We start from the raw sequence: 22939 nt of genomic DNA on the forward strand, positions 1-22939 counted from the left end.
ACAAACAACCCAATCCAAAAATGGGCAGAAGACCTAAATAGACATTTCTCCAAAGAAGATATACAGACTGCCAACAAACACATGAAAGAATGCTCAACATCATTAATCATTAGAGAAATGCAAATCAAAACTACAATGAGATATCATCTCACACCAGTCAGAATGGCCATCACCAAAAAATTTAGAAACAATAAACGCTGGAGAGGGTGTGGAGAAAAGGGAACACTCTCTCACTGCTGGTGGGAATGTGAATTGGTACAGCCACTATGGAGAACAGTAATGGAGGTTCCTTAGAAAACTACGATATGACCCAGCAATCCCACTACTGGGCATATACCCTGAGAAAACCATAATTCAAAAAGAGACATGTACCAAAATGTTCATTGCAGCTCTATTCACAATAGCCCAGAGATCGAAACAACCTAAGTGTCCATCATCGGATGAATGGATAAAGAAGATGTGGCACATATATACAATGGAATATTACTCAGCCATAAAAAGAAAATGAAACTGAGCTATTTGTAATGAGGTGGATAGATCTAAAGTTTGTCATACAGAGTGAAGTAATTCAGAAAGAGAAAGACAAATACCATATGCTGACACATATATATGGAATTTAAGAAAAAAAAAAAGTCATGAAGAACCTAGGAGTAAAACAGGGATAAAGACACAGACCTATTTGAGAATGGACTTGAGGATATAGGGAGGGGGAAGGGTAAGCTGTGACAAAGCGAGAGAGAGGCATGGACATATATACACTACCAAACGTAAGGTAGATAGCTAGTGGGAAGCAGCCGCATAGCACAGGGAGATCAGCTCGGTGCTTTGTGACCTCCGGGAGGGGTGGGACAGGGAGGGTGAGAGGGCGGGAGACGCAAGAGGAAGGGATATGGGAACAGATGTATATGTATAACTGATTCACTTTGTTATAAAGCAGAAACTAATAAAAAATAAATAAATAAATAAATAAAATAGATGAACAACAAGGTCCTACTGTATAGCACAGGGAACTATATTCAGTACACTGTAATTATGCATAATGGAAAAGAATATGAAAAAGAATATATATATATATATATATATATATATAAAAGTGAATCACGATGTTGCACACCAGAAACTAACACAACACTGTAAATCAACTATACTTTGATTAAAAAATTTTTTTAAAAATTCGGCAATCTTAAAAAAAAGGAACGAAATTGAGCTATTTGTAAGGAGGTGGATAGACCTAGAGTCTGTAATACAGAGTGAAGTAAGTCAGAAAGAGAGAAACAAATACTGTATGCTAACACATATATATGGAATTTAAGGAAAAAAATGTCATGAAGAACCTAGGGGTAAGACAGGAATAAAGATACAGACCTACTAGAGAATGGACTTGAGGATATGGGGGGGGAAGGGTAAGCTGTGACAAAGCAGGGGAGAGGCATGGACATATATACACTATTGAGCGTGAAGTGGATAGTTAGTGGGAAGCAGCCACATAGCACAGGGAGATCAGCTCGGTGCTTTGTGACCATCTGGAGGGGTGGGATAGGGAGGGTGGGAGGGAGGGAGACGCACAAGGGAGGAGATGTGGGAACATATGTATATGTATAGCTGATTCACTTTGTTATAGAGCAGAAACTAACACACCATTGTAAAGCAATTATACTCCAATAAAGATTTTTTTTTTAAAAAAAGCTCCCAAATAGGAAATATTTACAGATAAGTTTCACAAGAGATGTGTAAGACATGTGGACCGAAAGTTACAAAGCAATGCTGAGAGAAATTAAATAAGATGGAGAGACATGCTAAGTAATACTAAACAAATGGAGGGATATACTATGTTCCAGGGATTGGAAACCCCAATATTGTTAAGATGTCAGTTCTTAAATTGATCTTTAGATTCAACACAAGATCAGTCATAATTCCTTCGGGTTTTTATGAAGAAATTGACAAGCTGACTATAAAATTCAAACGGACATGCAAAAGATATAGAATAGCCAGCAACTCCAAAGAACAACAGCAACATCAGAGCATTGACACTACCTGACCCAAGACTTAATGCAAGTAAGTTGGTAATCAAGACAGTGTGGTTCTGGTATAAAAATAGGCAAATAAATCAATGGAACAGAAATACACCCAGATAAATGGACAACTGTGCAAAGAAAGGACAATTCTTTTTCAACAAATGATGCTGGAACAACTAGATGTCTACATGCAAAAGAAAAAAATGAACTTTGATCCATACCTCATATCATGTACAAAACATACATTAAATTGGATCATAGGCCTAAATGTAAAACCTAACATTTAAAATCTTCTATAACAAAGCACTGGAGGGCTTCCCTGGTGGCGCAGTGGTTGAGAGTCTGCCTGCCGATGCGGGGGACATGGGTTCGTGCCCCGGTCCGGGAGGATCCCACATGCCGCGGAGCGGCTGGGCCAGTGAGCCATGGCCGCTGAGCCTGTGCGTCCGGAGCCTGTGCTCCGCAACGGGAGAGGCCACAACAGTGAGAGGCCCGCATACCGAGAAAAAAAAAAAAAAAAAGCACTGGAGAAAATCTTTGTAACACTGGGTTTGGTAAAGCTTTATTAGGTACAACACTATAAAAGAATAATAAGTTGGACTTCATCAAAATTGAGGACATTTGCTCTTTGAAAGACTCTTTTTGGAGAATGAAATAACAAGCTACAAACTGGGAGAAAATATTTATTTATAAATCCTGTACCTGAAAGAATATATAAGTCTATATGTATGTATGTATATCTCACAACTCAGTAATAAGAAACCAAACAACCCAATAAAAAATGGGCAAAAGATCTGAATATACACTTTACCACTTAAGATATATAAATGGCAAATAAGCATATGAAAGGATACATTCAAGTAATGCAAATTAAAACTCAGTGAGATATCCGTACACACCTATTAGAACATCTAAAATAAAGGACTGACCGTACCACTTATTGATGAGTATGTGGCGCACAGCTGTCAATCTCATGCACTGCCAGAGCGGATGGAGATGGTTATAACCCCTTTGGAAAGCAGTTTACCAATTGCTTAAAAAGTTAAACATATAACCACCATATAACCTTGCCATTTCAGTCTGAGGTTTTACCCAAGAGAAATGAAAGCATGTGGTCTGTAAAAATAAACACCCCAAAACAAAACATTAAAAACATAAGAGCCTAAATTTTAAAGATTTGTACAATGTTTGGAAGACTAAGTAAAGGAATATGTGCAGAAAGTGTGGTGGGGTGTATGAGAGAAAAGAAAATCAGCGGATCAGTCTCAAAGGCCCCAAGATCCAACCAGAAGTTTCAAAAAAAGAACAAAAAGATCAGAGAGGAAAAAAATGATTAAAGATATAATACAAAAATATTTTTCCAGTTCTGAAGGACATATGTCATCATTAATGAAAAACAAACAAAAACCAGCACCAACCACATCATCATGAAAATTACAGAACATCAGGGATAAGAGAAAATCCTAAAGCCTCATTATATGGGAAAAGCCAAAACAAACAGGTCACATAGGAAAAATGCCTTTAAAATTCTAAGTAAAAATTATTTTCAAACTGTCATTATAGAAACATCAACTGAGAGAGAAGAATAAAGATATTTTCAAACATGCTAACCCTCAATTTTTTTCCCTCCTATGTGCCTCTTTTACTCAGGAAGCACTACCAAAATGATGGTGTGGACCAACAAAAAGAAAACTGATGAGAAGGGCACTTCCTCAACAAGATAAAGGCCATGTATGGAAAGCCCACAGCTAACATCATATTCAGGAGCAAAAGCCTGAAAGCATTTCCCCTAAGGAGTAAGGAGTAAGACAAGAAATCTACTTTCACCACTTCTATTCAACATAGTCATGAAAGTTCTAGCCATGGAATTTTGCAAGAGAAATTTAAAACATCCAAATTGGAAAGGAAAAAGTAAACTATCTCTGGTCACAGGTGACTTGATCTAATATACAGAAAAACCTGAAGATTCAAAAGAAACTGAATTAAATAAATTCAGCAAAGTTGCAGGATTCAATTTTGAACTTCACATTCAAAAATCAAATCTGATTGTAACACTCAAAAATCAGTTGTATTTCTATACACTAGCAGTGGACAATCAAAAAGGAAACGAAGAAAACAATTCCATTTACAATAGCATCAAAGAGAATAAAATACTTAGGAATAATTTAACCAAGGAGTCAAAAGACTTATACAAATGAAAACTATAAAACATTGCTGAAAGAAGTTAAAGAAGACACAAACAAATGGAAAAACTTCCCATGCTCATGGATTAGAAGATAATATTGTTAAGATGACAGTGCTATACAAAGCAATCTACAGATTCAGTACAATCCCTATCAAAATCTCAATGGTGTTTTTTGTGGGAATGGTAAAACCAAGCCTAAAATTCATATAGAAAATCAAGGCACCCCAAATAACCAAAGCAGTCTTGAAAAAACAAGGACAAAGTTTGAGGACTCACTTTGATTTTAAAACTAGTACAAAGCTATAGTAATCAAAATAGTATGGTACTGGTACACAGATAGACATACAGACCAATGGAACAGAGTTGAGAGCCCAAGAATAAACCTTGAAATCTGTGGTCAGTTGATTTTTAACAAGGATGACAAGACCATTCAGTGGGGAAAGAACAGTGTCTTCAACAAATGGTGCTAGGAAAACTGAACATCCATGTGCTAAGGAATGAAGGTTGTCCCTTACACCATGTACAAAACCTAACTCAAGATGAATCAAAGACCTAAACTTGAGAGGACTAAAACTAAAAAATTCTTAGTGGAAAACTTAAGGGCAAATCTTTATTACCTTGGATTTAGCAATGTTCCCTTAAATATGATACCAAAAGCACAGGTAACAAAAGAAAAAATAGATTAATTAGACTTTATCAAAATTTAAAATGTTTGTATACCAAAGGACACTATCAAGATGAGTAAAAAGATAACTCATACAATAGGGGGAAATATCTGCAAATCTTCTACCTGATAAGGAATTAATACCCCCAATATATAAAGAACTCTAGCTCAACAACAAGACAACTTAATTTTTTTAATGGACAAAGGACTTGAATAGACATTTCTTCAAAGAAGATATACAAATGACCAATAAGCACATGAAAATATGCTCAACATCACTAATTATCAGGGAAATGCAAATCAAAACCACAATGCAACACCATGTTCACCCTTATTAGGATGTCTATAATGAACACAAACATACACAGAAAATATCAAGTGTTGGTGAGGATGTGAAGAAACTGGAATCTTCATACATTGCATTGGGAATGTAAAATGGTTCAGCTGCTGTGGAAACAGCTTGGAAGTTCCTCCAAAAGTTAAACGTAGAATTACCCCCATATGACTGAGAAATGCCACCCCGACGTGTACACCCAAAAGAATTGAAAACAGGGACTCAGATATTTGTACATCAATATTCATAATATTTTTCACAATAACCAAAGGTGGAAAAACCGAGTGTCCATCAATAGATGAACAGATAAAATTTGGTATATACATATATGGAATATCATTCAGCCATAGAAAGGAATGAAGTTCGGATACAGGCACGTCACGGATGAACCTTGAAAACATTACGGTACGTGAAATAGGCCAAAAGAAAAGGACAAAATATTGTATGAGTTCACTTATATGAAATACCTAGAATAGGAAAATTCATGGGGACAGAAAGTAGATTAGAGGTTACCAAGAGCTGGGGGAGGAGGAATGAAGAGCTATTGCTCAGTTTCAGAGGATGAAAAAGGTTTGGAAACAGTAGTAACGGTTGCACGACTTTGTGAATGTACTTCATGCCCCTGAATGATACACTTAAACAAACGGTTAACGTGGCAAATTTTATATTTTATGTATATATGTACTTTATGACAGTAACAGCAGTGAAACAACGGAAAACTGGGGACCAGGAAACAAGGGATCAAACACCAGGAAACAAAAAGAATTCACAAAAGGATGACAAAGTGCCGGGATAAGAGCGACAGCGGTCTGACAAGAAAACGGAGCTCTCCACAAGCAGCGGCATCAGAAAGACGATGGGCCTCATCAGTGAGCTGCTCCGTGGGCTCTGCGGAGTTGCCCTCGGCCTGAGGATCAGCCCGGAGCACAAGTGAACCACACTAGTGTTCCTTGCATATCATTTCTTACCTACATCAGCTTCAGCCAAAATTTTTTTCACAAAATACTATACTGACTGATTTCTTTGTCCAGCACTATTTCACAAACCAAGGGAGACAGAAAAGCACAGTTCTTATGCACACGCAGTTGACACACTTATTAAGACAATCCAACTAGGTAGTAGTCATGGGATTCCCAGAAAGGATAAAAATCATCAAAACATCCAGGCTTCATTAACAGACCTGAGTCCCCTGTTCTTAGTGTAATTAATTCAAAACGGAAAATGAAGGGGAAGTCCTATTTAGAAAGCACTTTGAAATATTACACCTGTCACCTAAAGAAAACCAGAAACATTCTTAAATTGCTACATTTACAGTATTTATTACTTTATATTGTGAGAAACACTCCAATAATTGAAAGCACTGTCCAAAACAAGGCAGAATTACTCTCCAATTTTTTATGCTATAGAAAGTTGTAGCCAAAAAGTATAATGCTATGAGAGCTCAAAAGAGACTGTAAAACTTACCTGTTGAGACATATTTTCGGAAAATATTGCTGATTTTTCTCTTAAAAGTGTGACAAGGTCTTTATAAATTCCTCCTTTTCTCTCATAATTAATTTCCTCCTCATTATCTGTTTTGCCCTTTGGAAGAAGTTTGGTGCTATAGTTAATGGATGAGCGATATAAGGACCTGATCAATACATCACAACCCAAGCACAAGTATTGTTTTCTTCTCTAAAGGATCCATGTGGTAGTCTTTATACACGAAATGTACAGGCACACCCTTCCCTTTTAATGTTACCTATTCATTCATTCGTTCGTTCGTTCATTCATTCATTCGTTCAGCAAGCCTTTACCAAGTGCCCCCTAGATGCACAGGGCACGCTGCTATCCAGCAGAGACCTGAAAGCTCCCTTCCCACTTCTCTCCTGTGAAAATGCATTATGACTTCAAGAGCTTTTGACGAAGTCATAGAAGGCCTCGAGGTTAGAATGTCACCACATAAAAGGCTGTTTCTGTTGGTCTCACCCTACCCCTGCTGTGTGTGGAGCAAGATTGCTATGGGCTCATTTTCTAGGGGTGGGACCTCTATGTGACCACCTGTCCCTCCACCCTCAGCCTCTGTCTCTCCTCTTCTCTCTTTCCGGTCCTCATTTCACTTTGCTTTCCTACTATTACTCTCCCTGCACCCTATATTTGTGTGTTTGCACATACATATACACATAAAAACTGTAGTGTTCCATGTATAACTGTATATATATGTAAAACATACAGATACATGTAAACTGTAGTGTGTTACACATTTTCTTGTAACAACTGAACAGCTTCAGGTCCTTGTCTTTCATTCTTTAAACTGAGAGGAACACTCAGATGTTTCCATGTCAAATAAAGTTGTACGTGCGTCCACAGCCTTCTACAGAAACAAAGGGTCCTTGCCCCACTCTGGAAGGCCCAAGAGAACCATTCCTTTTTTTCTCTAAGCTCTTATTTTCCGGTTAGAGATTTCGCTTTTCTAAGTATCAAAGCAAACTGAAAGCAAATCATAGTTAGGCTGTCTGGCTCCTCTGTGCAGAAGTAAGCCCAGGACCACGCTAATGGGACAAGCATGAAAGGCAGGTCGGAAGACAAGCCCCGCCGCCGAGAACACGGCCGCATGTCGAGAGCAGCCCAGGCCAAGGCTCCAATGGCGCCCTGCGATAGCTGGGCCCCCATTAAGGATCTGGACCCTCCCTGCAGAATTCTGCTGCGAGCCCCAGTTTTACATGGAAGACAGCAAGAGCCAGGTTTGCAGAGGAGGAAGCTGAGTTCCTTCTCGCGAAGTTCAGTCAGCAGACGTGAGGCTCAGTGCCAAGGTTTTAATCCAGAGGATCCAGAAGGCCATGTACCGTCTCTCTCAGGTCGAGGCCCACCGCCCACACTCTGCTTTGCGACCCTCGGGCCGGAAGCCTGCAGAGCTGTGTTTCTCCGCTGCCAGGCCGGCTGAGTCTCGGGCAGCAGGCGGGGAGAGGCCGGCAGGGGAGAGGCCAGCGGGGAGGCTGGACGAGGCAGAAGGGACGTCTCCCTCCCACGTCCTGTCAGAGCCACCCAGCAACGGCCCCTCACCCGGCAGTGGCAGTTGCTCCCAGTAGCGACAGTTGGTTCTCATTTCCTCTGGAAGAACCCAGAGGCCCAGAACCAGGCTCACCACGACCCCTCAGATATCCCACTAACAGCCGCCCCGGGCCCAGCCTCAGAGGCCCAGGCCAGGCGCTGCCCCATCCTGCCCCAGCCCCTGCACCACCGGCACGAACCGGGCGCTGCTCACTCCTCAGGGCCCCGGGGCCGGTTTCGTGGAGACACCTGGGCTCCGAGGGGACCAGCACGGCCTGGAGGTGATCATTCTCCAGACGTGTGAACCCCAGTTCTGTGGCGGAGCCCTGCCCACGCAAGCAGGGTCCGCGCCTCAGGGGTCTGAGTCCCAGTCTGCGCGGGCCCTGCCCGGGGCCGCTTAGGCCCCAGACCGCGGAGGCCCCAACTCAGGGGGCACGTCCTCCAGGCTCCCGCATTTGGGGCCCCTCCCTGCTCTCCCATCTGTCCCCTCAACTCTTCCAACTGCTTCCGCATTACCTTGGTGCTCCTTTATCGACTTGTCTTTCCTTAAATACCTGTGTCATTAATCAGCAAACGGATTATGTTAAAGAGGCTGTAGTTAGTGGAACGGGTCACTTTGAAGGCCATTTCCTAGAATACTGACTTAAGGACCTACAAGGGGACACAGAGACAGCAAACACACAGCAAAGGGATCTGCATGAATCTCACAGAACATACTTCATTTTCTGTGGTTTTGGGATTCAATCCTGGAGACACGCCTGCACTGACAGAGACCAAAGTCAATACGGTTTTTAAACAATTACTTACACCATTTAAAAACACTCCTTCTTTGCTACAAGTAACGCACAAAGTTTCAGCATCGTGTGGTTTCACCAGCACATAACAAATTTCCCCTTGAATTTGTCTCCAAGGTGGGGCTCGACATCCATTTGAAAATTCGTAATCTGAAACCAATTATCAATCAATTAAAAGGAGCTCCTTAACCTCAACTTGTAAAATAGGTGGGCTTCAAAAAAAATAGGATTGAAATTTTAAGTTTTCATTTCTTATTTAATGTAGCTACTGAAGCATTTTGAAAATATAATTATGAAAATATATGTAATATAAAGTGAACCTGAGGTGTACTCGATAGATTCCAAGACTGTCTGTTCTCCCTTTCCTGAGAACCGTTTAAGCAGCTCTATATCATTCTTAACAGTCCCTGGATTTAATCGTATTTCTCTGAAATAAATGTTTAGAAATTCATTTTAAATACTTTAAAACAGAATCTACAGAAAACAACATGAAAACATTTCATTATATCAGGGGGAATATCTTTTTTTTCTTTCTTTTTTTTTTTTTTTTCTGTACGCGGGCCTCTCGCCGTTGTGGCCTCTCACTGTTGTGGCCTCTCCCATTGCGGAGCACAGGCTCCGGACACGCAGGCTCAGCAGCCATGGCTCACGGGCCCAGCCGCTCCGCGGCATGTGGGATCTTCCCAGACCGGGGCACGAACCCGTGTCCTCTGCATCGGCAGGCGGACTCTCAACCACTGCGCCACCAGGGAAGCCCGGGAATATCTTTTTTTGTAATTAAAATATCAGTTAAATTATACAACAACAAAATTACAGTGAATTTTAACCAGGTTACAGTGTTATAACACTGTCAAAACAACAAAGAATCAGTGATTCGTATTGAATGCAACATTAAATATACTCATTTCAATATTCACTTCATTTCTTAATGAAAATTCCAAAGTACTAGGAAAGACAGGACAAATGAAGTTTTAAACTTGATAAACTCTACACGATAATTGCATTATAATTTTTAAATTTATCTAATAGTTTAAGAGACTTTGAAAGTAACAAGACCACTTAATGTCTTCAGAATTAGATGAAACTCCACTACAATGTTTTAGCCATGTTAACTGAAAATTGTACTGTTTAGAATTAGAAATCTTCATGCAATAACTAAAATTTTATTCCCAAAAATGTAATGTTAAATCAATAGCAACCACTTCCAAACTTTATTTTTCTTGTGTCTTTTCCCTAAAGCTCTGAAAGTACTTTTTATAACCAATTTTTAGAGGTTTCTTTTTGAAAAAAAAAAAAGACTCACAAGGAAATATTTTTCAGAGAACGATTGAGTAGGTGCAGACCCAGCTGCTTGAGTAGCAGGGCGATCTTCATCTTAATCTCACGTTCAGGATCATCATCTTTGGTAATTTTATCAAGAATAGTTAATACAGATGAGTCTTCATTTATTTCATTTATCATATTATAATCCAAGCCCAGGATTTTTGCTATGGGGCTTCTGTTTGCTGACCAAAAAAGTGAATTAAAAAAAAGTTATCCTCTTGTCTTCTATTGCAAGAACCATAAAGACTATCAAATCCTTTGCAGCCCACTCAAATGTGTTTCTTTCATTAAGCTTTCTCTGATTGACCCAATTTGAATTAATCTCTACTTCTCAGATTTTACTGTACTTAGGAACTTTCTCACACCTCTTGAGATGTTTACCTTGTACTGTAATATCATCTCTATATGCTATCACCCTAATAGGACAGAAGCTCAGAGGTCTATTTTTTTTAAGTTGACTGTGGGGCATTGTTCAGAATATGCATTCAATCAATACATTCAGAATTGATTTGAAGATAGAGAAATACTGGTCTCCTTAGAAGAATGGTCACTAGAACTGTGTGTGTGTGTGTGTACTTTTTACCTTTTAGGTTAGAGAACTTTTTTCAAGAGACTGTAAGAAATGATCCCCTCCCCCGCCCCCAAATTAAGTTTCTGAAAGTGCAAATCACAGACTAGAGTGTAAATATCACCTTCAATACATGCTTGTGCTTCCTTCAGCTTTGTATTTTTGGCAATATATAACACACATGACAGCTGCCCAAAGCTCCTAATTTTAATCTGTGGTACAGAGAGAAGTAGCAAAGGCTGTCCATTTTTATCAGCTTCTTCTGACTTGACTGTTGTTTCACTAAAAAACGAAAACAAAAAAAATTGTTTTGAAAGCTTAAGGTTAACCTGGATGCCAGTAGAAGTTAAATTTAAGACATTTCAACAAATTATTTCCATGTCTCATGATAAAGCACAGAGAATATAAATACCTCGTTAGAAGCTCATCTATTTTCCCACTTTCATCCACACACAGGCCCTTAAATCCTGACTTATTAGCAACGTGATATACCCAGGAAGAAAATTTTTAAACAATTTCTTGACTACCTATGTGAACTCAGTCACAGTTTTTGGTTTTGTTTTTCTAATAATGCAGTGGACATGTTTTTAAAAATCACTGGTTCTACAGAACCTTTCATGTTTTGTGGATTTCTAATGTTATTTAATTTATAAAATTTTTATACCACAGTAATTAGTGGTTAGGAATTTTCTTGGCTACTCTGTTTATGAGCAAAAAAGCTATGAAAAAAGACAAATTAGATCCCCTCAATGGATTATTTTCCCACTCCAAACCTCCAATTTGGTTTACTTTAGGATAACAAGCAATCTTTCTAACAAGGCTTTTTCCTGATCAGAAATTATTAGCTCTCCTAGATTGGTGTTTCTGCCCATTTTAACTTTTTTAGGTTGGCATTTCTAAAAGACTAAGATGTTTTTATGGCAGTGATACATCTCTAGATTTCTACCATTTACAACATTACCTAAACTGCCTAGCTTTTCACTGCATACTGATATCTCTGGCAAAACTGTCCACATCTTAAGACCTGATATTTTAAATTGTAACACAGATAAATAGCTGTGAAATGTTGACACTCGAGACAATCTACTACTATTTCATAAATGAAGCAGCAAAATGTTTTTAGGCTTGCCAGGGACGTGCATCATTTACAAAATGTATACTTTCCCAGGAATAAAGCTTTTGGAAGAACGCCCTAAGGATCAAGGAGCTTTCTTAGAGGGTTGCTCTGGGGCTGGCCGCTGGTGCTGAGCGGAGGAGGACAGGACAAAGTCACAGGCAGACTGAATGCCCACAGGACTAAGCTCCTGAACTTGAGAAGGTGAAACTCTTGGGGAGACCAGGAGAACAGCAGGGCATAGGACATTCTCATTGCTTCTGCCAGCGGAAGCCTGCAGCTAAACAGACACCAGGAGGAACTAAAACGCCAGTGATGGAGAGGATTGTCGAAAAGCAGCCTCCCGTTTCAGGCTCGTGGTCTGCCGGCCCTGAGGAAAGAGCTCTTTGGAAGAAAACTGCTGTAGCCACCTTGATAAGGCTAAGAAGAATGAAAGAAAGAATAAATGAAATCCACCGACCTGATCAAGAGACTTTTAAACTGGAACTGCAGGAGGGAGCTAAAAATACTCAGCTTATGCTATAGAGGGCAGGAAAAAAGGTCTGATTTATTTAAACCCCAATGTCAGGTTCCATGTCCAGAACATAGTAATTACTCCACAAATAAGTCTACAGGTGAGAAACTATTTAGTAATGCTCAGGGATGACAAAGAGTTCAATGACAGAACTTTGGGCCACTGACCTTAATACTGTGACTGTGAAATTTTACCAAAATACGATAATTATTGTCTCATAAAACAATACCATTTTAAGGCTGGAGATCATGTAATTCAGCCTTAGTGATACGGATCAGAAAACCAAGGATCAAAAAGGTATGAACTGTGTGTGAGGTGTGCATCACTAGAGGAGGACCCCTCGCTCAGGCGCCCTGTTGGCTCATCCACACAGAACTCGAACCGGCATATAAGTTGGTCCTGACTCATGTACATAACTGAGACACAGCAGACTGCAGTTCACAACTGACATACAGCAATATTAAAGCAGACGTGATGCAAAAATCATAGTTCTACCAAAGGAGAGAACAGGTAACATTTTCACAAAGCAATTCTGAACGCTCACCCAAGCTACATTCTAGAGACTCAAGCAGCTCAGTTCTGTGCACCCCTCACACATGGTGTCACCACTGAGTGGTGTCACTTGTCCCTAATTTACAGTGACTTGGGCTTCCTTCGGAGGTGTTTTAGGAAGACTGTTAATCTCATCCTGTGTGAGAAGAACAAAAGCAATTGGAAATGGTGATAAGAGACCTCTGATTTCCATTCAAATGAAAGTAGAGATCTTTTCCCCTCAAAATCGAACGTGGAGAGGTGATACTACAGGATGAGCAGCTGCACATCGGGAATGAGTCTAAAGGAAATGAGTGAAGCAGGCCGTGCGGAAAGTCCTATGTTTATCTAGTCAATTAATAACCATCTGCACAAAAGGAAAGAAGGTGGTGGGTGGGACGTACAACCTCCTCATCGTGTGACTAAAGGGTGGATTTCAACGTCATATGCGACAAGCCTAAATCAGAAGAAGGCTGATCACAACTGTGCCGACGGCTACAGAGACCGTGTTTGGAGATGCACAACATCCGCTGAGAAGTGAGGCCACAAGTATAAACACAGTCCCCAAAATATCTGCAGAGATCAACAAAAATTGTACCAGTATAGATACAACTGACTTGTTTTGGAACAAGAGGGCTGAGAGGATGTATATCCCCAAGAAGAATCTGCCCCTATTCTAAACCATGCAAGGATATTACTGTTTGGTAGCAATGCGTCCAGAGCCTCTAGGCTTAAACTCCTCACGATGACTTGGCTGTCCACATGGACTTACAGACATGAATCCTGACGAGTGGGCTTCCCCCACTTTACATGAACGAATACATGTGTTCTACGGTCCACCAGCTAAGCACACAGAGTGCATGAACCAAAGGGCGACGGGTGTGGCAGTGGGGCTGGTCCACAGCACACTCCTCTTGCCTTCGAGGGCACCCCTGGGTCACCTCACTTCTCATGTTGCTGGAAGCAGCAGACACCAAGTGGCTATGGGTTGCCGACAGTTCCTTGGGGTACGGTCAAGACCTGGATATGAAAGCATTTGGTATTCTCCATCATTACCAAAATCTCAGCTGTATCCTTTGCCGTCTTCGGGGCAGTCGGTGCCTACCTGGTTTTCATCAAGACACACAGGCATGGTTTCCTTCCTATGCAACAAGCGCTGGATCACACCCCCTCATCCCTTCCAGCATCAAAGGTACCATCAACACAGGTCAGGAACAAGAATGACGGATAGAAAAGTTGGCCCACAGAAAAGCTGCATACGGTAAATTTGACAGAAGGAAGACAATCAAGGGGTAGTTGGTTCAAAATATACATGCTGTCAAAATGTCAAAACACCCTGCTTGAGGGAACACTGTATCTAGAGACTGTATGCAGAGATACAAAAATAGAAATAAAGCAAAGAAAACTGGACAGGGATAGAGAAATAGTGATACATTATATGTATGTCAGCCCCCCTCACTAGGGCACAGATGTGATCACGTCTGCACTCGTACACAAAATTAGTACAGAGGCAAGATACAACAACAATCTTGATCTCTTCTGACATTTGCTTTAAATCCATCTTTGCACCAAGTAGTTCACATGTTTTTAATTGATTTCACAGATGAGTTCATCTTTCAAAAATTAGAAAAAACAACGTGTGATGCTACATTGAACTTAGGTGGGAGGAATGAAGCACTTTGGGAGAAAGTGACCATAAGCACCGTTAAAAATAGGATTAAAGAAAAAAGATTTCAGAAAATTCAGAGAGAAAATAGATCATGATACCAGAACTAAAGAGCTTTTGAAATACAGTTCAAGAATGGTTTTACAGTTCTAAAAATTAAATTCTGAGTTTATTCTCACAAATAATCCCAAAGGGAAAAAATGGAAAAGGCATCTATAGGAAACTTTGGCTAGTTAGAGAACTGTTTCTGAAAAGATCAGACTTTAAAAGTTCATAGGCAAAACCAAAGAGGGACAGAGATACAGAAAAGAGGATCAGAATGCCTGGAGTGACACATAAACTGAGGATGACCAAAAAAAAAGTACATATGAATTTATATAAATTTATCATTTGCAATTGTAATCTATACTTATATATCAATATTTCATATAAGTATAATATAGTTATATAAAACATATGTAATTTACATAAGATATACATTTAGCTATGTTCAAAAGACATAAACTGATAGCCCATTGTTTGAGGTGGAGGTAGGATTTTTTTTTTTAAATCTCAGATTTGGAAAGTTCTCATTTGAGGACAGTGCTAATTGTTACGAAGTTTCTCCCTTATATTAAGCAAAATGTACCACTCTCCCTCTGCCACCCCACAAATTTTACAGATTTAAATATCAGAAGGGATTTTGTCTATATCTGAGATCACAAAATCAATGCCTAGTGGCATCTGGCAGTTCATAGGAGTGGAAAGGCCAGTCACAAGGCAACAGCAAATGTTGGGAGTGTGGTGACCTGGAGAACACATCCCCTATGGAAAGAAAATTCAAATTTAAAAATTAGTGTGTTGGCCAAACAAAATATCCTCAGATTTCACCAGAGCGTCTCCGGTTTTCTGAGATTTCTGAGATTCACAGAGGTTAAGCGACTTGCCCCAAACCTACAACCAATCAATAAAAAACGTGCAACTGAAGATATTAAACTCTAGAAGCAATTCACTGGCTTACCTGACAACATAACCTGATCCAAAGGCTGAGGGGTCCAAATTGGTTTTCCATTCCAGTGGTTCTACAAAAACATAGTTTGCCTCTTGGGGATGTTTATAGATAAAACTCTCCACAAACGCAATAATTTCCTTCAGTATCGCCTCATTGAGAGGGGTAGTTTCCAGGGCCCTAGCCCCGTGCCCCGCAGCCGTCCACTGCGCGGACCTTGTCAGTGCCGCGCCCATGGGATCCCACGATGCTCAGACCCGAGCTCAGCACGCACACTGCGTCAAGGCAGAGAGAGGGACGATAGCATCCACCTTTCCCCCAGAACATTTCTCACTTTCAAGGTCTTAAGCTAGCACTTATCCAACCCGCATTCTGCTTATTCATCTTAGAGGTGGATTTTTAAAATTATCCAGTTGCTCTTCAATTCAATAAAATAGTTAACTTTCCCTGAACCAGCGCTAAGTGAAACTGACGAGGACGTAAGGATTTTCCAATATCTGCCTGCCCTGGAATGAGTAACTTCTTTCTCATTTTCCTGGGCCTAAGAGAGAGAATTCAAATAGCTGGGCAGAAATTGGAAACAGGAAAGTCCAAGAGCGGAACAAAAAGAATTGGAGGAGGTTGGCATCAAGGCCTTTGGTTTGCAGCTCTGCTGGGGCTAGAGGTGAAGGGAGCGATGCTCTTTTGATCTGGGTCACACATTGTTTAGAATTATGCTATTAAACTGACTTCTGTTATTCTCTGTCATCATCATACATCTGCATCAGTGCAATGATGGCTGATGAAAATGATCCTGAGAGCTCTGGATGTCCCCCAAGTGCCTTCTGAATTCATAAGAAACAGAATAAAAACATTAAGTGACACAGAATTTTAATTTTTTTCTGAAAATTGGTAAAGCACATATTGACCCTATTAATCAAAATATTTGAGCAGTTCAAATTCCATACTCCCTGCCCATATATCCTGCCCAGAATATTTTATTATAATTCATAACTTTCTTAAGAGCAAATGTGAGAACAAATGAGAATCTCTTTACCCTGTTTATCTAAATTACCAAGAGTTGGGCCTCCCTGGTGGCGCAGTGGTTGAGAGTCCGCCTGCCGATGCAGGGGATACGGGTTCGTGCCCCGGTCTGGGAGGATCCCATATGCCGCGGAGCGGCTGGGCCCGTGAGCCATGGCCGCTGAGCCTGCGCGTCCGGAGCCTGTGCTCCGCAACGGGAGAGGCCACAACAGTGAGAGGCCCGCGTACCGAAAAAAAAAAAAAAAAAAAAAAAAAATAAATTACCAAGAGTCTAGCATTAAAATGTAAAACAGAAATTGAAATAAATTTTACTTTAGCTAAATAGAAATTAGCCTTTAAAAGAAGATCTTTGAAAAGATAATATTATCTGTAAACTTAAATAAGAGCCAAGCTAACAAGTAAGTTCTGACATTAATACATAATGGACATTTAAGACTTTTTTTTTCAAATAATCTATACTTGTTTATTTTCTCATTTGTAATAACACTGATCATTAAAACCTTTCTTCTGGAATATTAGAGAATGGTTAAAAAAGTTAAATAAAGAATGTAATTAGCTTCCCCCTCGACCCATCATTATTACAAAAGCTCAGTACCAATATTCTACAGAAATGATTTGGAGATTTTACTTTCCATCCTGTACTAAATCCTGAAATACAGTAACAGGGACTTCTAGATCAGAGGTGCTCAAATGGGCAGTGCTGGCCGCTGAGAAGCAGAGGAGAAGCACTGTCCAGATGTTTCATTATCAAAATGATAAGAATGGAACATTGTTAGCATTTAGTCACGAGGACCAAGAATGCCAGATGTCCTGCAATGTGCAGGACAGCCCAGAAGGAAGAATTATGCTGCGATCTCCAGCATCTAGTACGTAAACACTTCAGATAATTAATACCTGAGCCTACAACCTATCACTATTTTACAAATAATCATGAAGGATTTTTTCACAGTTTTAATATGCACTGAATTTTCCAGAACTGAAACTATTATATAAATCACAGGACAGTTGTATATACTTCATTTTACACAGAACTTTACCAAGAGGTCAGCAGTTGGTAAAATCATGTCATTGACTGAAATGTTAGTCACACAATTTAAGTTTCAGTGACACGTCTGTATTTGGAGCTACTGCATACACAGTAATTCTATGTAAGGCTAGAACAACTGATTACTTCATTATATATTCTGAGGATATATATATATATATATATATACTTGAGCATTTACATGCTGATACTTTATTACAATTATCTTCCTTTATTTTATATTTAGAGCACCATTGAGATTTAAAACTATGATTTTGATTTCAGAAGAGCAAAGTGGGCATTACAAACTATTTGTTATAAAAAGCAAGTATTGGATCAGATAAGGTTGAGAACAACTTATACATACACATACATATGTACATATATATGTCTGAAAAAGTGCTAGTGAAATAAAATGTACACCAAAAAATGTACGAATTTGTTGTGTGCAGTCGTTTTAGTATTTCAGTGTTTTGTTTCTACTGCTAGATTCTGAACACATAAGCAGGTACTGATGTTTATGTGTGATACTGCTGAGTTTCCCAGTATTACGAGAATAAATGCAAATAGATTTATCTTATATGGAAAAGCTCAGGAGGACAGTTCTATTTGTTTTTAATCTTAAGTACAAACTTGTTTTGGTTTATAAAGCTGTATTGTATGCATCATTTCCTTCTTGCACCTTTTAAAAGAAAAATGTGAAATTACGTAAGGCTGTGGCAGTCAACATGCCATAGAGTAACTTCCTGGAAGACACTTACAAAGGAGCTACGACAGGCAAAAAGTCTTTTCATCATGATACATTTTTCTAGGAATGTGTGTAACATATTTGACTCTATTCAAATTGTTTTTCTGAGTCTAATAAACCAGGAGCTGCAGCGATGGACAGGCTTGATTTAAGAAGGCCTAAGAAAATCTTTGGGGGCCTATGAGCATCCAGAAGGCAAGTACAATATTATTTGAATATTATTCCAAAAATAAAAAGTGGAACAAAATCCCAAAGAAGAGAACACCATGTATAAAAGGTCTTTAACAACAACAAAAAAGACTTCGGAGGCCCAACTGACTGAGTTTTTTAAAAGAAAAAATAGGTAGTCTTGTATTTTTTTTCTTCTTAAGTATGAGAAATTTCTAATGGCCTCTTAATTTACCAAGAGGACCAAAGCTACAGCATTTACTCCACTAATTCCAGTGATGTTCCAAAATGGTCAGTATAACTCGGGTGAAAATTCAAACACTAACATTTTTTATCAAGACGGGCTGATGGGACGTTTCCACCCAGTGCCAATCCATGAGTTCTTTCGGCCTGAGAAACATGGTTACAATGAACACATGTGCACACATAGTACATACCTTTGAATTAACTGAAGATTTTAAAGTTTAACAATTACAGGGAAAAAAAGGTTTAGTGCATGTGTTTGTTGCCATAAATTAAGAATCACTTTACACTCATGTTCTCTACTCATCCAATGGATACAATTTGTTTTTCTTTTTTAAGGGTCCGTTGCAAGCCTCCAGGATCATTAATAAAATGAAACCCATTCGTGAATAATTTCTGTAACACCTGAGCAGAAGCAAAACCAAATTCTTTACGAGACTACAGGAATAAAAACGTCCACCCTAAGGCCCAGAACCGTGGCTGGTGAAGCGGGTTAGGAGACAGTGCCTACACTGGCATCCCGAGAACGAGGAAGCTAGGCGGTGAGACCTACAGAAAAATCAGTTTCCGAACTGCCCGGAACCGAACCTTGAATCCAGGCAAACTCAGCCCACGTGAAGACACGCGGCGACGGCAGCAAGCGGCCCCCTGACGGGCGGAACGCGCCGGAGCAGGAGGCTGGCTTCCCGGGCTGAGCGGGGAGGGGAGGCGGGAGGGCGGCAGCGAGCACGGCGCCGGGACGGAGGCAGAGCTGCAAAGGCGGAGGGGGAAGGGACAGGGGACGGGAGACGAGGGTGCGGCCCGGGCGGGCGCGCGGGCCGCGGCGACGGCGGCGGAGCGGGAGGCCCGGGCAGGAGCAGGGTGTCCGCGGGGAGGCAGGGCCGGACGGGCGCGGGAGAGGCAAGGGAGGGGGCGCACCTGGGGCCCGAGGAGAGAAGGGGAAGCCGGGGAGAAGGCCAGAAGCGGGGCCCGAGCGCGACTCCCGTTTCCACACCCGCGCGGACGGCGGCAAAGACACCGGCGCCCCCGGGCCGCACTGACCTGCAGCGCCCGGCTCGGCGCCCGCACCGCGCCCCACGCTCCGCCCGTGCGCCCGCCGGTTGCTAGGACGCCGGGTAAACAAGGCGCCGGGCCGCGCGCACGGCGTCCCGCCCCCAGCCCGCCCGCGCGCCCCCGCCCACGCCTCTCTGGAAACACGCTGTCCTCCTCCTCCCCTCCTCCTCCTCCATCCCCTCCCTCCCCCTCCTTCCCCTCCCCCTCCTGGAGGGTGAGTCCCCGCTCAGGCCACCAGGTAGGAAACGTTCACCTTCCCTAAGGCACAGTGAGAGGTTTTAGCAGATACTTCATGGTAGAACCGATAGCAAATGGAAAAGAGTCGTTAGAAACACCGTTTTGCTTCCCCACTGGCTTCCAGACAGGAGCCTTGTAGCGTTCCAGGAGGGCTTCTGTGTACCTGAAAGCTTCACTGGGTTCTCAAAAATAGCACAAGGCCTCTCACAGGATATTTGAGGTGCACATTTTTCCCTCCAGAAGGCAAATAAGCTAGAATTTTCGAACACTCACTGGAAAAGCAGAAACTGCCCTTGGATATAGTTCAGAGAACTGGAATGAAGTGAGAACACTTCCTCGTGCTTTTAAATGCCTTTTTTTACGTTTGTGGGTTAAAATGACCTTGATCCCACCAGCAGACACTGTACCAACAAGAGACCAACCTTGAAAAGCCAGAGGGGAATGAGGGAATGGGAAAAAAGAAAATATTTGGTTGAGAAAAAAGAGGGAATGAGCAGTGTACTGTCTTGGGGGTTGGAGTGTTTGGGGACAGTGCTGGACAACCCAGGGGGGAGAGTGTTTAGGAACTAGAACTGGATTGTTTTTCCTTAAAGCCAGGGAGGCAGATGTGTGAGGATGTTAGGTGTCACATGTCAGGGTAGTAGGCTGTCCCTGCTCAAAAACAGAGCCTTTCTGCAGACACATAAAGAAACAAGATCGATTTGTTTGGGGTTTTCTTCTCTTCTTGAGAGTGTGAAAGTTGTTAGGAGTGGAGTCGTTTTGCCCGAAGGGGACTCTACCTCCAGAGAAGCCTAGAGTTGCCAACACCAGAAAGGAAGATTACGTGCCAATAGGTATGAGGGCCCATTCAAAAAAACAAAAAAAAAAAAGTAGAGAGATTACACTCGAAGACAGTCACAGCATCCTAGCTGTAGAGTTGATGCACATCACAAACTGGTGAAGGTAAACAAGCTGGTGAGGGTCCACCTTTCAGAGGCATTCTGGAGTGGTCCCGGAAGGAGGGAAACTTCTTTGGGTAATTTATTTCACTTGTGCATTTTAATCAGCTGTATAATATTGAGAGAGCGTTACTGAGGGCCCTATGTAGAAACTGGCCAGAGATCTACAAAGTTCTGGACAACTGACCTTGGTTTGCAAAGGAGGGAAAAGCCAGCACCAACCAAGATCTGAGCATTTGTGTCCTCATGTGCCAAATTCATGCCAAGGGGCAGAATCTCCCATTGCTTAACCTGATTGCAAAATTGGAATTTACTGGAATTTATTAACCTTGAGATTTTCCAAGAAAAAAAGCTTCTAATAATATTTAAATTTGTAGAATTCCCAGCTGGCTTCTTCCAGTTTTTTCTTGCCATGTGGAAGCACTGACGTGGCTGTCCCTCAGCTCTCAGTTTAACTGACCACTTCTCAGAGTGCTGATCACCCCACCAAAAGAAGCCTCCCGGGAGGACTTAACTAGTCTTTGTCTCTTTGCCTGTCCCCTACCACTGCAGTGAGCACCATGAAATAGGGACCTTTTCTGTCTCCTTCAAGTCTGTACCCCTAAGAGCTAGAAGAGACACTGACCCACGGAAGGAGCACAATTGAGGAATTATCTGGTCAAAGATGGCTTGCCACCTGACGTTCTTTGTTGACCAGGTGCCAGAAAGGTGAGGCCCACATCTCCCTGGACACAACTGATGAACCAGTTTGATGATTCTGAGTGGCTGTGTTACAGGAAAGAACCTTCAACACAGAGAGCACCCAGCCGTTTGCTGAGGCAGAGGTCTCTCCCCACACTGCCTGCAGCTAGAACATGACCCAGTTCCGTCCAGTGGGACTTCAGAGAAGGTCTGCCACGGGCAGCTGAGACAAGCTTCAACATGTCTGACTCCCCCCACCGCTTTCTGCCAGCTGAATGTGCTCTCTGTGAGACCAGCCACCCTGGCTCAGGGCAGCTCAGCGCTCCTGGGGCACAGTGGAGGAGGCACGGATGCTGTGGCAGTATTTGCTATGGTTGCCTAACAATAGAAGCATACCGTCTCACAGCTCTAGAAGCTAGAAGTCCAAAATCAAGGTGTCAGCAGCGTCCGTTCCTTCTGGGGCTGTGAGGGAAGGATCTGTTCCAGGCCCCTCTTGGCTTGTGATGGCCATCTTCATGGTCCTGGGATGTCCTCCCCATATATCTGTCTCTGTGTGTAAATGTCCCCCTTTTCTAAAGACAACCGTTATATTGGACTAGGGCCTATCCTCATTAGCTCATTTTAATTTGCATTACCTCTGTAAGACCCCTTCTCCTCCAAGGTTGCATTCTGAGGAACTGGGACTTCAACATACGAATGGGAGTGGGGGACACAATAGCAAACATAACATTCTGTAAACGGGGGGCTCAGTGGGTTTCAGGGGCCCATTCATCAGTGTTAGAGTGAGGCCCAGGGGTGTGAGGCAGCCAACAGGAGTATTTACAGGCCATAACCAGGAGAAGGTGACAGGCAAGGTTGGTCTCAGTGTCCAATACCTCCTCAATCAGGAAAGGACTGACAGTGGAACATCATAAACCAGGAAAGTACAATCACTGTATTGTGCAATCATGGAGTTAAGTCTCATTATGGGACCAGATTGCCTCTTAATGGAATTTTTCAGATTTCAACAGAATTCTGGTGATAGGAAAATTTGCACGAGGTCTGATGAAGTCCTAACAGCCAAATTCCCCAGGTCCAACCTTTCCTTACAGATCGAGA

General features: G+C 41.6%; 1 protein-coding gene across 6 annotated transcripts in view; it reads right to left on the minus strand.

The window, feature by feature from the left end:
• Window positions 1–22939, minus strand: part of ODAD2 (outer dynein arm docking complex subunit 2) — a 240839-nt gene that overhangs the window by 166251 nt on the left and 51649 nt on the right. The window contains exons 3-9 of one of the 6 annotated variants that reach the window (XM_082618220.1): window positions 16781–16930; window positions 15739–16001; window positions 11038–11195; window positions 10326–10527; window positions 9343–9449; window positions 9036–9172; window positions 6663–6779 (exon numbers count right to left, since the gene is read on the minus strand). In XM_082618220.1, coding sequence (XP_082474346.1) covers window positions 6663–6779; window positions 9036–9172; window positions 9343–9449; window positions 10326–10527; window positions 11038–11195; window positions 15739–15962 — 945 coding nt within the window. In that variant the 5' untranslated portion in view covers window positions 15963–16001; window positions 16781–16930. The other 5 variants (XM_082618222.1, XM_082618221.1, XM_082618225.1 and 2 more) reach the window with 5 other exon arrangements.

This window comes from Mesoplodon mirus, assembly GCF_964341445.2.
Source record: "Mesoplodon mirus genome assembly, chromosome: 4".
In the NCBI taxonomy this organism is placed as follows: domain Eukaryota; kingdom Metazoa; phylum Chordata; class Mammalia; order Artiodactyla; family Ziphiidae; genus Mesoplodon; species Mesoplodon mirus.